Consider the following 17,408-nt stretch of genomic DNA (forward strand, 5'->3'; position numbering starts at 1 on the left):
GCGCGCAAGAACTATATTTCCCAGCAGTCACTGCGCACCGGAACCTGGAAATAAGCTGCTCCCGGTAGCCAGCGCTATTGCGTTTCGATGTTCATCCATATATAATATATATGTGTCTAATGAAATGGTGCGTGCTTTGTGTGTCTAAAATACAGAAATAGCACTCGTTACAGACACTGCGGCGTAAAATACGATGCGCCAAATAGTCGTGAAAATACGGTACTACTAATATGAACACAATTCTCAAATGGAATTTGCAATTTTAAATCCTAATTCATTATCAGCAGACTCACCAAACAATTGATTCCATTCTTCTTGAGCAAGGATAGCACTCCCTGGGCGGACTCGTTTCCCTGGAGCAACGTTTTACATTTTTTACCACTATTACCCTATAAACTTGGCGAAGGCTATTTGGAGAGGCCTGGCTTTTGAAGAAAAAAAAAAGGTAGATTATCGCCATCAGGCGGACAAAGACATGTTTTATGTCTCCCTTTATACACAACGGCTGCGGAGCGGACTTTTTCACCGGCAGAGAGCAGTCTTTCATCGGGATTCGAGTATAACACGCACCCGAACTTTGCTTCAGTCTTTTGGGACAAAATGTTGCGCGTTATACTCGAATAAATACGGTAACCTCCTTGGACCTGGCGTTCACATTTGTGGACATCACATTTCTGGTTGTCACAAGACTACAATGTTAAATTTTTGACTCCAAGGGCTGGCGTCCACTTATGATGTGGACATTATTTTTATCAGAAACTTCATCATGTAAAAACATAATTCTTTGTTTTTACACGCAGCAGGTCCTAATTAGCCTGAGTATCAAAGAGAAAATTAAAATGCATGCCTTGCAAGAGTCTGAGTCTAATGAGGTTAATCATAACATTTTTTTATTAACTTCCTTCAGATTGAGCCACTCTCCGGTTTACTGGAAGGCGGCACTTTGGTGACCATAACTGGCTCCAATCTGGGCCAAAAAGCTGAGGACATTCTCAATTCTGTTTCAGTGGCTGGTGTCCCTTGCACAGTCATACGCAGTCTTTATGAAGTTTCTTCCAGGTATTAAATTCTTGCACTTTGTTCAGTGAAGATTTAATTTAATGGGTGATTTTCAGTGATATATTTACATATAACTAAAGTCTAATACAGTGGTACCTCTACTTAGCAAATTAATTGATTTCGCAACATGGATTTTTGGGAAATAGAAGCATATTTTATATTGAAGTAGCATACTTTGTTCCAGAATCTTTAATAATAGCCTTTAAAGCCTTTCAAAAGTATACCAATTTTGGATTAAATATGTATGCAAATTTATGTATGCAAAGAGAAAAAAGATAAGAAAATTATTTATTACGCCATTACCATGAATAAGAATGTTAGGTATGGATTCTGTGATGTTTTGGTTCTTGGTGTTTGGGGGTTTTCCCCTGTGTGACCTGTCCTTGTGATTGCCCATTGAGTTCACCTGTCGTTTTCCGCCCCTTGTCTCTCCTGCTCACTGCCTCTTATGTTACCCATGTGTTTCTAATTGTTTTGTCAACTCATGTCTGTCACTTTAAACCCAGTGTATATGTGCGTTGTTGTCGGATTCTCTTGTGTTCATGCCTGTTTCTACCCTGCTCATTCTTGTACCTGTCCAACATTCTCCTCCAGAGCTCCTCTCCCCCCCATGTTTTCCATTCAAGGTTAGATTCATTTGTCTTAGTTGTTAGTTATTAAAGTTATGTCTGTGCACCCTCACTACCCGTGTATGCCTGCTTCCCTGCATTTCGGTTGAACCACACTCTCCGCACACACCCATAACAAAGAAATGCAAAGACATCTAGCTCAGTAATATACTTATACACGAGCATGAACACACAATTTAACAGCTTAAAATAATGTTACACACACTCAGAAAAACTCAAGAAACAAAGTCTGTGACGAACGAGGGTTGAAGGCACATTCCCAGAAAAGATTAAAAAGTACCTGTAAAGAAGGCTTTTGCTCCACTGGCAGGCAGTGCCTCTTTTTGGCGTCCGCCTGGTGCGCTCCGTGCTCCTCAGTCTTTGCTTCAGTCTTTTGGTACAAAATTTTGCATGTTATACTCGAACAAATATGATAATCGTACCTTACACTAAACTTAATTCTAATTTTGTTTATTTTTTTTTACTTTTCTTCTTTCGGCTTGGCTCTTTTTGGCTCGCTTCGACCTTCACTTTCAGCCTGAGTTTTTAAAAGGAACCTATCTAGGATTGTTTGCTTTTGTCTCCCCTTCAAATTATTACGAAAATGATGCACACAAATGTCCTCACAAGAGGATAACTCTCGACCACTTGCCAACATGTCCAGGTACTCCTCCCATATTGGTGAGCAAGCTCCGCCCCCCGAATACAGCTCTCATGTTTTTCGATTATTTCGTGCTTAATATCGATTGTCATCATAGGCCTTTTCTTTGCACTACCCTTCATTGCACCTGCTTGCTTTGGATCCATTGTTTGTCCCTTAATTCTGCACTGACTAACGCAAAAAACACGGAAAAATGCAACGCTCTACCCAGTGCTCGTAGATATCTTTACACGAGGGAGATGCGGCGAGAAAGACAGTGCACTGTTATCATAAGCAGCCTCTCGCGTCTCGGCGACCTCGCTCTTTCGTATGCTCGTATCTCAAAATTTGTCTCATATCTCAAGCTAAATATTTGATTGAAATTTTACTCGTATCTCAAATTTCTCGTATGTCAAGGTATTACTGTATTTGCATCATTCTTCTTGTTAATGTTATCATTACTGAAGGAATCAAATCTTTGAGCATGACCTTTTCTTGCAGGATTGTTTGCAGAACAAAAGCAAGTATAGGAGAGACGGTGGGCCATGTGTCTGTTACAGTGAGTGGTGGACAGTTTGGCTTGTCTAGACAGACATTCAGCTTTCAGGTAATTAAAAAAAATACAGATAAAAAATAATCTAAAAATATAGTATGAATTACCTGCTTTTCATGATAATAATACATTTATTTATAGTCAATACCGGGTTAAATGTCTGAAGGTACTCTCCCCCAACGTGGAGAGGTGAGCAAAATAACAGTTCTTGAGAGAGGCCGAGAGGGGAATGATAATGTGCAGGAGGTTAGAATTGTACTATAATGGGGTGAAGTTAACGATGACATTGTAAATGCATATTAGAGTTTTGGATTGGATCTTGTTGAAATTCTGGCTGCAACATTCTAGAGAGGTTGAAGATGTTGAAGTCCCATTATGTGCAGAATAAGGCAACCCCAAACATGTAAGGCCTTTACATGTTAAATATGACGTGCAGTGTGGCCCAGGTTGGAATTAAAGCAGGGAAAATCTGTTCTGCTCTCCATATCATATTATAATAAACCTCTTGGTGTTAAACTTGTAAATTGGTGATACAATCAGTTGATGCTGAACTCATTGCATGTTTTCATTTTATTTTTTGTTTTTAATGAAATACGATTGATGTATTTTCCTTATCTATTCTCAACTTTTAGGATCCATTTGTGATGGGAGTATTGCCTGAAAGAGGCCCAAAAGCTGGTGGAACGTCACTGACAATTAGCGGCAGAAAACTGTTGACAGGCCGTCCTTCTGATCTAACTGTCACTGTGGGAGGAGTGCCCTGTAAAGTGTGAGCAATTTTATAAATATTACTTAAAATAATCAGTTACAGTTATTTATTAATTTGCTGAAAAAGCAATTTATTTAGTGATTAAATTTCTCTGTTGTAAATGTAATTTTTCCATTACTTTTTTTAACTTCTAAATATGTCAAAGATTTCAGGAAGTTATTTTAATTGTGATTTTTATACTTTTTAGTTAAGTAAAATTTTAAAATATCATTATATATCATTCATCTTCATTAACAATAATAATTTGATTCACACTTCAAAGAATGGTTTTGAGTACAAGTGTGGAAAAAGGACAAGATTATCTTAATATGATAAGGCATATACAGTGCTCCCTTGTTACTCCGCGATTCACGTTTTGCAGATTCTGTGCCACAATGTTTTTTTTAAAGAATATGCTTAAGAAAATAAAATTTGCGGTGCGTGAGAGAATGTTTCGTAGCAAACCTGACTTGCGGTAAATTTACATACCAATACTCATGCAAGGTGCCTGATTAGTTTCTTGGATGAGATTGCCAAATGAGAGCAACAATGAGCACCCATTACAATTGACTGGCGAGGCAATAACTATGGCTTTATCTCATGAGCTGATTAGCTGCACATCACCGAAGCACTGAAGAATTGACGCCCCATAGGAACAAATGATAATTGACCTACCGTATTTACTCACATATAAGGCGCCCACGCGTATAAGACGCACCCTGAAAGTTGCCTTGAAATTTTAGAATTTTACAATTTCTCGCGTGTAAGCATATTCATGGTTTTAATAGGGAGTACAAATGTGTACTTTGAAGGGAAAATCTTAAGAAAAATCATCACAAGTGGTATTTCTGAGATACTGTATGAATCAAAAGCACATTATTAGGGTCAATATCATAAGGAAGTTAATATGCCTGTCTTTGTAAATGCAAAATATCAAATTGTTCAATTTGAAAAAAGAAACAAGTCTATCTTGATGAGAACCCGATGCTTTCAAAATACAGAAATTACTTTGTAATAGTTTAAGATGTTGTGGCAGCCACATTGCTTCTAATGTCAAAATATCTCAATTCTTTCAACGGTTCATATTACTCTGATGGTTGTCACTTTCGAACAAGAAATACAACGAAAAAAATCAATGTTCGCAAGTTAGCTTAGCTGTTTCTTTGATAGCGCTGGGACACCTCATCTACACAGATACTCCGGTCAGAGAGTGAGACAAAGGCACACAGATGATTCTTTTATATCAAATCCAAGTAATTGACAATGTAGAGCATTCTTCTTTGACAACACATTACAGTCAACTTTGATGAACATTGAAATAAACTCCGCTGGAAACGTTCGCGGTGCTCTCTACTAAAGACTACAACTATACAACAGAAAACATAGGAACTTTATTACAATCAAAGTGGAATTTTGTTTAGCGTTTTATCTGTTTATATTTTCTCTATTTTGAAATAAATGACCGTATCGGCATTCGCTTGCATCATGATGTCACGGCGCATGCAACGGCACCATTTCGTCGTGACGTCATCGTGGCACGGCGGCGTCAATTTGCAGTTTTTTTTGCATGTCATGTTTTTATGCGCAAATAAGCCGTACCCTCAATTCAGTCATCATTTTTTGTCCGACAAAAGCGGCTCATATGCAAGTAAATACAGTATCTTGTGAGCTGTTTGGCTGTGAACATCGCACTCCTGTTACATTGTTCTATAGCAGGGGTCTCCAACCCCGGTCCTCGGGGGCACCTATGCAGTCTGTTTTCCATGTCTCTCTCCTCCAAAATACCTGAATAGAATGATCAACTCATCAGCAACCTGTCCAGAAGCTTGATAATGACCTGATTATTTTATTCAGGTGTGTTGGTGGAGGGAGACTTGTAAATCAGACTGGATAGGGGTCCTCAAGGACCGGAGTTGGGGACCCCTGTTCTATAGTCTCATGCAGTGTTCCCTCTAAGCTGCGCGCTGTGCGCAATTGCGCACTACTCTCGTCTTCTCTGCGCAGCAGCAATCATATGGCGCGCAGTAAAAAAAAAAACAAATCGGATTTTTTTTTTTTTTTTTTTTTTTTTTTTTTTTTTTTTTTTACCCCTTTCCCCATGATGGCGCCGAATGGACGTTCCGCCGAACGTTCATTCGGCGACCTGCCCGTCTGTCAAACGTCCGTCGGCGAAACGTCTTTAGGCGAATCATCCGAGTACCGATGATGTCGCTCACACTGGTACTCGGTGCGCTCAGGGAGGTTGACTTTCTGCTCAGACCAACGAAAAATTAGAGGGAACATTGGTCTCATGCATGGTGAAATTTCAACAAGAACTCGAGGATCATTGTCAGTGGTACCTTTGACCATTTTTACCCACGTTGATAGTACCCATACCCTGCTACAAACATCTACAACCTTTGGGGTAATTGGAACCTTTTTTTAACCTTTTTTTCCCTTGAAAATTGAGCACTTTAACCTCCAAGACTGCCGAGGGGATGTTCAGCAGTACTTTTCACTCTTTTTATCTGCTTTGAATGCATCCGACGGCGACACAGACCTTCAACATCTGCATGAGAATTTTAACTTTTTTTAAATCTGCAAATGAAGCATCATATCCCAGCTACACCCTCGCTCGACTTATTAGTATGAGATCAAGGCAGTCAGGACGTGTGCTGATAGGTTTACCAATAAGCATTCCCAAATGCACGCACAAATAAAGCGAAAAAGACAGTCTCCTGGAATTTTCAATGGCAAGGAGAACGAACCTTTGAGGCCAAGTCCCAACTCCGTTCTGACCTTAAAAATATTTTCGGTTGTTTATTACATTCGAAGGCCCTGACTACATGTACATATCAACTCTCAGGGGAGGCGTGGAAACAGAAGTGAGACGTCAATAGTCAAAACAAGGTATGGAGGTCTTGTGGAGTCTGTGGTGGACGCAGCTGCAGTTCCCAGATCAGATTCGCAGCACTGCAAGGCGTTCTGGATCCTCTTTGTTTAGACTAACTAAAAGTTATCAGGAGCACAGCATTTACTTTGTTACAAGCAAATCTATAATAATATGAAACTAATAATGATGAGCAAAGTAAGAGTATAAGTGAGTTTAATAGTAAAGCAAAGGATTTCTTCATTGCAAGCAAATGTATAATAATAATGTGAAAATAAATCCTGACGTGCCAATTTCCCCCAAGGTACTGTATATACAGACGCTCCCCTACTTACGAACGCAATTGGTTCCGAGCGATTGTTCATAAGTTGAATTTGTTTGTAAGTTGATTCAGTGCTATATTTTGTATTATAATTTATGTTTAAGGCCGATATAAGTATATTGAAGGTTTATATAAGTGCATTTGTATGTTTAAGGCTTGTATAAGTAACACGCATTGGTTTGGACTGAAGAAAAAAACCATTTAATAAAATGGAGAGAATATGTACAGTACTGTAGAGAGAGAGAGAGATTTATGTATTAGAAACTGGCCAAAAGAAGCGACCTAATGACAATTGCAGTTTTCTTCTTTTTTTCATCATAAATGATGCGGTAGCACTTCATGGCATCATTCAATTGATTTGCAAACTTTGTGCAACGTTCAATATTTGAGTCCTGCTGCTCGATCTTTCTGTTTATAAATGGTACTGACGGTCGAACGATTCAATGCCCGTGAAACGCTCACCACTCTCACGCGCATCAAGCTTCGTTATTATTGCCACTCGTTTCAAATGAAATGGCTTGCCTCTTCCTTGAAACTCCCGCAATAGAAGCCTTTAGCTTTTTACCAACCATATTCAATATTGGATGCATGAGATATTTAATGATACAAATGAAAAAGGTTCTTTGCACACTGGAGATACATTCACGCACTTCCGCATTGCAACGAAGAAGAAGGTAGATGCTGGGTGAGCTGAGCTCTCACAGCGCCAGGCGTCGGTATTAGCGGCGGAAAGAAGTACTACTCCGAAAAAGGCGAAATACAAAATTGGACTTGCGAACATTTTTGGACTTAAACGCAATTTGCAGACATGTTCGTATGTACCGTTGTTCGTAAGTTGAATGTTCGTAAGTAGGGGAGCGTCTGTACATTTAAATACTGCACTGTACAATGTACGTAAAGCATACAATGTGTGTTAATACATGTAATGAAATACTGATTACGTCCATCTTTTTTATTTAGGTTCACCAATAGGCATTCCCAAATGCACGCACAAATAAAGAGAATAGACAATCTTCTGGGTTTTTCTTGCAAGGAGAAATCGAACCTTTCAGGTCTTGACCCAGGTTCGTTCTGGCGTCACACGCTTCTTTTCCTTGTTTATTAACTTCAAGGACCCTAGTTACAATGGACGTCTCAACTCTCAAGGGAGGGGTGGGAAACAAGTGAGACATCAAATAGTCAAAACAAATGAAGGTCATGTGCAGCCAAAGGATCTTCTCCACATTCCAGCAGTCCAAGTGGATTCGGCTTCCCTTTTGTTTAGTCTAATTAAGGAGCAAAGCATTTACTTCGTTGCAAGCAGGCATTTTAGATGTAGAAAGCGAAGCACTTTCTTAATTGCAAGCAAATATATAATAATGTAAGACTAGTAACCCTAACATTCCCCCTGTTATTATATATTTGTACATAATCCCATAATGAAACTTCCTCCCGGCTATATTTCATTAATTCATATTTCATGACAAATACACTTGAGGGAAGTCCGTTGTCTCGATCTTTACCCGAATTCACCTTACTTGCATGTCTGGTCTGAAAAAGGAAGAACAAAATCATTCTCGTCCAACTCATTTTCATAATTTGGATAATCCTGGACAACAATGTTCTCACTAGTAGGCTGTCTAATAAGCACATACAATTTTTGCAATTTGGAATTTGTTAGAACAATTGCACTAACCATTAGTTGGTTTAGCAAAGAGCGTAAGCAGGGGATAAGACAACACTCACATATTGTCAAAGTAGTAGCAAAACAGCCATTGATATCACCACGGTGAAGGCCAATTTTTTTACACTTGCCAAAGGTCTTATCCCATCAGTCTGCCCAGTTCCACCCCAAAATGCCTCTTCGTTTCCGGTTCAGGATCTGCAGGCCTTCAACGGCTCTGGTTAGGGACCCATTGGGTGACGTGTCGTTGAGTGCAACATTTCCAAACATTGCTCACGCCCCCTGCTCCACCAAGAGCATACCAACCGTCAGAAGCATATCAACCGCTTTGCGGCCCTGGAAAGCCATGAGACTGGTGGCTGCCAGCTGTTCCTTCATTGCTACAAATCCCTGCTCAGTATAATTTCCAAGTTTATTTGGACATTGTAATGGATGCTGTTTACCCTATTCATATTTTCATTTGGCGTAACCCAAAGAAAAATAGACTCCTGCTGCAATTTGGCCAACCAGCCCATAAGTCGGATTGCCATCCCTCGATGAGGCTCAACGCCGTCGAGAAAGGCCAGCCGCCGCACCGAAATTCAGAGCCGCCAATTGTATCTCCTCGACTGTAGGTGGAAAAACAGATACTGGTAAAAACTGTGAAACCAAAGCACATAGCCCTGTTTCTTTTTGACAGGAGTTATATAATTTATTTGCACCACTTCACTACCATAAGGCAAAACGTGGAATCAGTGGCGCAGTTTTTCTTGGACAATGGGCACACCATGTCTCATCTACCGCACCCAGATTCAGACCATGCCCTGTAAGGTTCAAACAGGCAAAGTTAGCGCAGTGGAAAAATGGCTTGTCATTCACCGCTTTCGCAACAGGATAGACACCGTTTCAATATTTTCCTTTTCTTTACATGCAGGACACGTTTTTTTTCTTTTGTAAAAACACTTTCCCCAAAAAATGGTGATTGAAGGAGTTGTTGCTATACCCGATCGTATTTTCCCTCATCTGGTCGTTTTTTTAAACCTTTGTAAGGTTGGAAGGTTGAGTCTCAATTGTAATGCTTTCACCTTTTTTGCATATGGAGACAAAACCATTATAAAAGAGTTCCTAATGATTTATGGCAAGGGTGTTAGACTCAGGTTGGTTCGTGGGCCGCTTTAACATCAACTTGATTTCACGTGGGACGGACCATTTTAGATATAATATTTAGATTTTTTTAAATAAATGGATTAAAAGAACTGGATTAAAAGCCCTGAATATTCAATTTTGTTTTATCTAAAACAATGTTTATTTTAGTTTTTTTCATATATTTTTAGATTTTACAAAATGATAGTTGAACTAAAAACACAGAAAAAAATATTTAAAAAGTACAATTATTGATATAAAAGAGAGAAAACCAGAAAATTTAATATACATCTATACTCTTCATTTTAATTTTATTCTAAAACAGAAAGTCGGCACTCATGATTTACTTTCCCAGGCCGCACAAAATGATGCGGCGGGCCAGATTTGGCACGTGGTTTATGGCATTGCTCCCTGAGCAATAATCCTTCCAATTAATATTGGAGTGGTTGTCATTTTGTTTTATTACGTCAGAAAGTTGTTCTCACCTGTCTCCTCAAATATTTCAACTGAGAGAACCTTCTTACAGTGCAAAAGGTGGATCCACATCCTCCTCTCGGCTATTTTCATGTCTGCCGGTTGGTCAGTATGGACGTTCCCACTTTGGGTCGTGCTAGTGCTTCTTCTTTATACTGTAGGTTCAGCACCCAGGCTCCTGGCACCACCTTTGGTCCAGTCCGTTTCCTGTTGAGAAGCACAGTCTCCTTCTGCTAACCCAAATTCAATGCGTTTCCTTAAAGTATTTTTTTATTTTTTAGTCAGCCAGGTTAGCCTCATCATCCAGTTCCAATCGTGCAGTGAATAATGGCAATTTACATGGTCTACCAAATAGGATTTTCATATGTTGTTGTCCGGTTGAACTCGTTATGTAGGCGCAGTGATTTCATGACGAAATATGGAACCTTTTGCCAAACCTGTCAATTATTTTGTTAACAAAATGTGGGTGCCATTATCACTATAAATCAATGGTTCTTTGAATTCCATGTCGTGCACTGACATGCCGAGCACAGGTTAAGCATGTTCTGCAAAAAATTCCGCAAACAACTTAAACCCATAAGTTGTAATGGCACCGTACCAAGGTCACCATCCCCCCTGTTGAGACATAGGACTTCCCATGACTCAATATGGCAGCTCACCCAAGTAAGCTGATTTACAAATTTGTTTTTTGTTTCTTTTCTCAGTGCTCCCAAATTCCCCATTTCGCAGAGCAGGTTATTTGTTCCACCACGTCACGTTTGACATCTGGAGTACTGCTGCTGCATTTTCATCAAAAAAAAAAAATTGACGAAATATTTTTCCATAATTTGTCACTGCCATCCCTGAAAAGATCTTATTGGCGATTGCAGATATCGATTTTAAATCTTCACATCTTTTCCACCTTGATATCTGATCGATTGATTTTATCTTGGTGGCCAGCCAATCCAAAATATGGTATGAATCAAAACTCCCAAATTTTCCACCTCGATATCTGACCGATTGATCATATCTCGGTGGCCAACCAATCAAAAACACAAGAAGACGGACAACCATTCACGCTCATACATCAAGGGAATTTAGAGTGTTCAACCAGTCTAGCATCCATAATTTTCGTTTGGACTGGATTTGGATTGGATAACTATTCATCCCGTATTCGGGAAAGGAAATTTAATTGTCACAGTAGCAAGAGGGTGAGAATGCAGATAGAGGTAAGGCATTTTAGACATAAATAGGTAGGTAATAAGCAAGTTATTAAATAAATACATACATAAATATATAAATAAATGAAAACGTGTGTTGCTGAAATATATATATATATATATATATATATATATATATATATATATATATATATATATATATATATATATATATATATATATATATATATATATGAGAGGAAAGAAGTTGTTGAAAGGGTTAGCATTTGCTGCAAGGATTAGCTGTTGCTGAAAGGATTAGCTGTTGCTGAAAGGATTAGTTTGAAAACCAGTTGCGTGTGATCGGGTCTGAAGAGTTATTTCTTGTTCCTTTTTTGCCTATCTTCTTTCAAGGCTGGACTACTGAATTTATATCCTGGTTCATGACCTATGACCACAGGCAGGAAATGAGGTGAGGAGAGTTTCATTGAGTTTTCTTTTCTGCCCCCTGTTGGTCTGGAGGAGGGGCAGACATATCTTCTCCATAGTTGACTTGACACCTCCCACTTGGCATCTCGGTTCTTGAACCCAGAGAGGTCACACAGTTCCTGGTTGCTCATCGTTCATTTCTTTGCTGGTTTATATTTGTTCTTCCACAGGTATCAGGACAATGATGCGTCGTACATCTCTATGCAGAATTGTGGAAGGGATTTTTGTGGGGGTTTTCTTTGCTTGATCAGTTTTGGTAGTAGAGACGGGGTAGCTTGGGAAGGTCTTGACGTGTACATCTCTGACGATGCCTTTTATGTCAGGGACGACACTATCGACTCGTCCAAGCTTGTACTGGCCCCTTAGAGCATTTTGGTCGGCCAGCCAGACCATATCTCCCGTTGCTACATTTCTGTTCGTTGTGTGCCACTTGCTTCGGATGAACAAGTTGGGTCCCGCCAGCTGGCTCCACTTCTTCCAGAATTGGTCGACTTCGGTCTGGATGGCTCTTAGTCTCTTGTAGGGGTATCCTTGAAAGTCGAAGCTTCCTGCATCTCCCTTGGGTCCTGTTCTTCCCAGCAGAAGAGTGTTTGGGCTGATGTAGTCTATGCACACCTCACGACTTTGCGTCCTGGCGTCAATGGGTCTTTCGTTGGCCAGGTTGGCAGCCATGTAGAGGAAGGTTTGGAAGTCACTCCATGTGAAGCATCTGTCTCCTCCCAGGTTGTGCAGGGCACATTTTACAGCGCGTACTGCGGCCTCAGCAGCTCCATTTCGGTGTGTTGAGTCAGCAGGGTGGAGTTTCCAGTTCCACTCCGTTCCATGTGTGGAGGCTTCATCCTCAACTTTAGATGCTTCCAGCTTCCTCTGGAAGGCATGCAGGTCTTTGAGGGCTGGCCTGGCGCCCACAAAGTTTTTTCCTGGATCTGACCATATCTTCTTTGGGTGTCCCCTTAATGCTGCAAATCTCTTGTAGGCCAACCGGAAGCCTTCAGATGACAGGTCATTTACCACGTCTGTGTGTAGGGCTCGGGATGCCATGCAGCAGAAAACTAGTCCCCATTCTTTGAGTCCTGATCTCTTCTTCACCTCATCCTTCACTTCGTAAGGGCCGAACAGGTCCACAGTTGCGTATTGAAATGGCCTGGCTGGTGTCGTTCGCTCGGATGGGAGGTTGCTCATGATTTGTTGGCATCTTTTGGCTCTGTTTTTTCTGCAGGTTACACAATTATTTACGACCTTCTGAGCCAATCTTCGGCCTCTTATAACCCACACTTTCTTCCTCATGCGCAGAAGTGTGCCTGCTGTTTCTTCATGGTTTGCGTTGTGGGCTTCTTGTGCCAGAAGAGAAGATATCCATGCATCATGGGGTAAAATTGGTACGGCTGTTTTGTCGTTGTCGAAGATTTGGAATCTTTCTCCACAGACCAAGAGTTCGGTCTCCACCTCTTTGTATACCGCCAACCTGTTGAGGGTGGTCTCTTGGAAGGATGCACCCTCTTGGGCTGCCTGGAAGAGGTCTCTCTTTGAATCTTCGTACTCACTCAGTGTAAGTACAGCTTGCTTGGCTCTGGACTTTATCTGGTCTGATGAAAGTCTCTGGCTCTTTGGTTTACTTGTAGTTGGGTCTTGTTCCAATACGCTTTTCCATTTTGTTGCAGCTCTCCGTACCCAGGCTATGACCCTGATCAACTTGGTTAGGCTGCTGAATTTCCTTACATTGATCAGTTCTTTCACAGCAGATCCGGCTGGAGGTCTTCGGGCTCGGGGCTCATCTCTGTTTGCAGCCCCTTGTGGGATACTCCGATCTCCCCCATTCGTGGCATGGGTCGGATTACTTGTTCCGGCAAATGGTGCATCGGTCGTCCTTCCTCTCGTCTGTGACCTGGTCTGTACTGCTGTAAAGGACTTCCTTTGGAGTTTATTAATTCCTTCACTTGCATGGGCACTGACTTCTTTGGCCCACTTCTTTGGCCACTCCTCTATGGGCAGCCTTAGGAATTCGGGTCCATCTTGCCACGCGCAGCCCTCTCTGAGGTCCTCCAGGGCAACTCCTCTTGTTAGCATGTCCGCTACATTGAGGTCTCCCTGGATCCACCACCAATCGTCAACAGACGTGGTCTTCTGAATTTCTCCAACTCTGTTCGCGAAGAAAGTTTGATATCCGTAACTGTCTCTTTGGATTGCTCATAACACAGTTTGACTGTCCACTAGGTGGATCCATTTTTCAATCTCCATTCGACTGTGCCTTTCGATGGTCCAGAGGCACACTGTGTATGTGTGTGTGTATGTATATATATATATATATATATATATATATATATATATATATATATATATATATAAAGTTTGATATATAAGTTTGAAGGCAGCAAAAACATAAAACCAGCGACGAGTTTCGGTAGCAAAAACGGATAGACTCAAAAAGACGTCAAGTTGGATGTGTGATAAAGATGTGACCATTCGAGTTTGTTGTTGAGGTGAACACCCAGGTACTTAAAATTCTCCACGATTTCATATATATATATATATATATATATATATAATCTCTATCTCTCTATCTCTCTATCTCTCTATCTCTCTATCTCTCTATCTATATATATATATATATATATATATATATATATATATATATCTCTATATATATATATATCTCTCTCTCTATATATATATATATATATATATATATCTCTATATATATATATATATATATATATATCTCTCTCTCTCTATATATATATATATATATATCTCTCTATATATATATATATATATATATATATATATATCTCTCTCTATATATATATATATATATATATATATATATATATATAGAGATATATATATATATATATAGAGAGAGAGAGAGAGATATATATATATATATAGATATATATATATATATATATATATATATATATATATATATATATATATATGAAATCGTGGAGAATTTTAAGTACCTGGGTGTTCACCTCAACAACAAACTCGATTTGTCCACAAACATAGATGCCCTGTACAAAAGGGGCCAGATCCGCCTCTACCTACTGAGGAGTCCACGATCCTTTGGAGTGTGCAGGACACTGCTGAGGACTTTCTACGACACTGTGGTGGCATCTACAGTGTTTTATGCAGTGCTCTGTTGGGGATGCATATAAGCTGAATAAGCTGGTCAGGAGGGCCAGCTCTGTTCTGGGCTGTCCTCTGGACTCTGTGGAGGAAGTGGGAGAGCGGAGAATGCTGACCAGGATGATGTCCATCATGGACAGCACCTCCCACCCCCTGCATGAGTCTGTGGAGTCCCTCCGAAGCTCCTTTAGCAATAGACTGCGGCACCCTCATTGCAGGAAGGAGCGCTTCCGCAGATCCTTCCTCCCATCAGCTGTCAGGCTCTTTAACAAAAAAATGGCTGAGTGTTAAGACCTACCGTATGCATGCATGTACATTTATGTTTATTTTTATATTTTTTCATGTATTTATTTATTAACTTACTTATTACCTATCTATTTATGTCTAAAATGCCTTTCCTATTCCTGCATCCTCACCCTCTTGCTACTGTGACAACGAAATTTCCCGAATACGGGATGAATAAAGTTATCCAATCCAATATATATATATATATATATATATATATATATATATATACACACACAGTGGTGCCTCTACATACGAGCAGCTCGAGATACGAGGAAAATTTCGAGCAAATAATTATCTCTGGATACAAGAAAAATTTCGAGATGCGAGAAAGCCAGGTGACCATGACATGAGAGGCTTTTTAGCATTGTAGCGCATTGTCTTTTTTGCCGCATCTCTTTCGTGTATAACAGATATCTACGAACACTGGGCGGGGCTTGCAATTTCCCGTGTCACAGAGCTTGCTCGTTGTCATGGATAATATCGTGTCACTTGGAAATTCCTTGGGGCTGGAGGTTAATGAGGCAGATGTGAATGATCTAATCGCCGAGCACCACGAAGAACTCATGACAGGATTTAATCGAGCTCCAGGAGAGTGAACATTTGGAGGTGTTGCGGGAACTCGTAGCGAGGAGTAGGTGGAAGAGGGGGGCCGCCTGGCTACAAAGGATATCAAAGACATGCGAGCGAAGTGGCAAGAGTTTTCTGATTTTGTAGAAAAGAGGCACCCTGACAAGCTGGCAAGTGGTCACGCATTATCGTATTGTGAGTACATTTGTGCGCGTCATTTTCGAAATATTTTGAAGGGAAGGCAAAAACAAACAACTCGTGATGCGTTCCTTTTACAAACTCGCTGAACATCCGGGTGGAGTCAACCCGGAGAACAAAGGTAAAAAAAATTAAAACAAAATTAGAAATCCGTTTTGTGTAAAGTAACATTAAACGTATGTTTGAGTGCATTTTAGTTCTATTAAACACATTGTATTACTATTAAACCACTAGTTATATGTTACTTTGTTAATAGATGGCGAATTAGAAGAAATAAAACATTTTTATCCAATATCCTGTTTTTGGTGTTTTTTCCGAGGGTTGGAACGAATTAATTTGTTTTTAGTTCATTTCAATGGGACACGTTCGTTCAAGTTACGAGAAGATCGACATACAAGCTCAGTCCCGGAACGAATTAAGCTCGTATGTAGATGTACCACTGTGTGTGTATATACATGTATATGTACATGGACATGGATATGTGATAGGTTTATTATTAATACATTATTATTATATAACTATATATTAATATAATAACATCCCAGAATAACCCCAACAATATGTATATATGTTAGGTTTATCCAATTGTAGGTTTATCCTTAGGTTTTTCCAATTCAGCTTTCAATAAAAAAGGCATCTGTAGTCACATCACATTTAATTCTTGCAAGAAGAGAATACATCCGGCCGCTCGCCCCACAAGATTATTCTAACGAGTGGCATTATGTCCTGCCCATTTAAGGCTTCAAATCAAAACAATTACAAGGTTATCGATTCCAATTGCGTAAGCAAGAAACAAAACAATTCCATAATCAAGCAAACCTAGCGTCAACCTAGCGTCACAAAGGAAAAACAATATGCGAGTTGATTGATAGCCATCCGCTGAATCAACAACAATTTAAGCATCCTTAACAGATCTTCATTGCGAACTAGTATCTGGGGAAAGGGTTGAGGCGTATCTTCCAGTACTCAGTCCTCGGAGCAAGAACTCAGTGTATTGTTTTATGTCCTTGCGAACTTGTATCTCTCGCTGGACCCAGCTGTCCTGGAGAGCGACCTTGGCGTAAGCGTTTGTCTTCACATATTAATTCAACTCTAACATAAAAGCGATCAACACATATATATATATATATTGTTTAATATAGTTACACATTTAGGATGAGCATTACTATTCCTAATAAGCAAATATATTGATTAATATAGTAAGCATGTATATTATAAGGCTTTATATTCATTGCAAACACATTTATAATAATGATTACTCCAACATTCCCCCCTATATTATAAATTTGCACATGATCCCCTTAATAAAACTTCCTTTCAGCTTTATTCCATTAATTCCAAATGAACATATAGTAACATCCCAGAATGAACCCAACAATATATATATATATATATATATATATATATGTATATGTGTATGTGTGTATATATATATATATACAGTTGTGGTCAAAAGTTTACATACACTAAATATATGTATATGTATGTGTATATATATGTATGTGTATATATATATATATATATATATATATACATACAT

General features: G+C 39.5%; 1 protein-coding gene across 7 annotated transcripts in view; it reads left to right on the forward strand.

Moving 5' to 3' along the window:
• plxnb1b (plexin b1b) overlaps positions 1-17,408 on the forward strand; it is a 219,861-nt gene that overhangs the window by 109,458 nt on the left and 92,995 nt on the right. For all 7 annotated transcript variants that reach the window (XM_077602784.1, XM_077602785.1, XM_077602786.1 and 4 more), the window contains 3 exons: positions 908-1,059; positions 2,809-2,914; positions 3,493-3,629. In XM_077602784.1, the coding sequence (XP_077458910.1) occupies positions 908-1,059; positions 2,809-2,914; positions 3,493-3,629 (395 nt within the window). The remainder of the gene's footprint in view (positions 1-907; positions 1,060-2,808; positions 2,915-3,492; positions 3,630-17,408) is intronic.

Source organism: Stigmatopora argus, chromosome 6 (assembly GCF_051989625.1).
Source record: "Stigmatopora argus isolate UIUO_Sarg chromosome 6, RoL_Sarg_1.0, whole genome shotgun sequence".
Taxonomy (NCBI): Eukaryota; Metazoa; Chordata; class Actinopteri; order Syngnathiformes; family Syngnathidae; genus Stigmatopora; species Stigmatopora argus.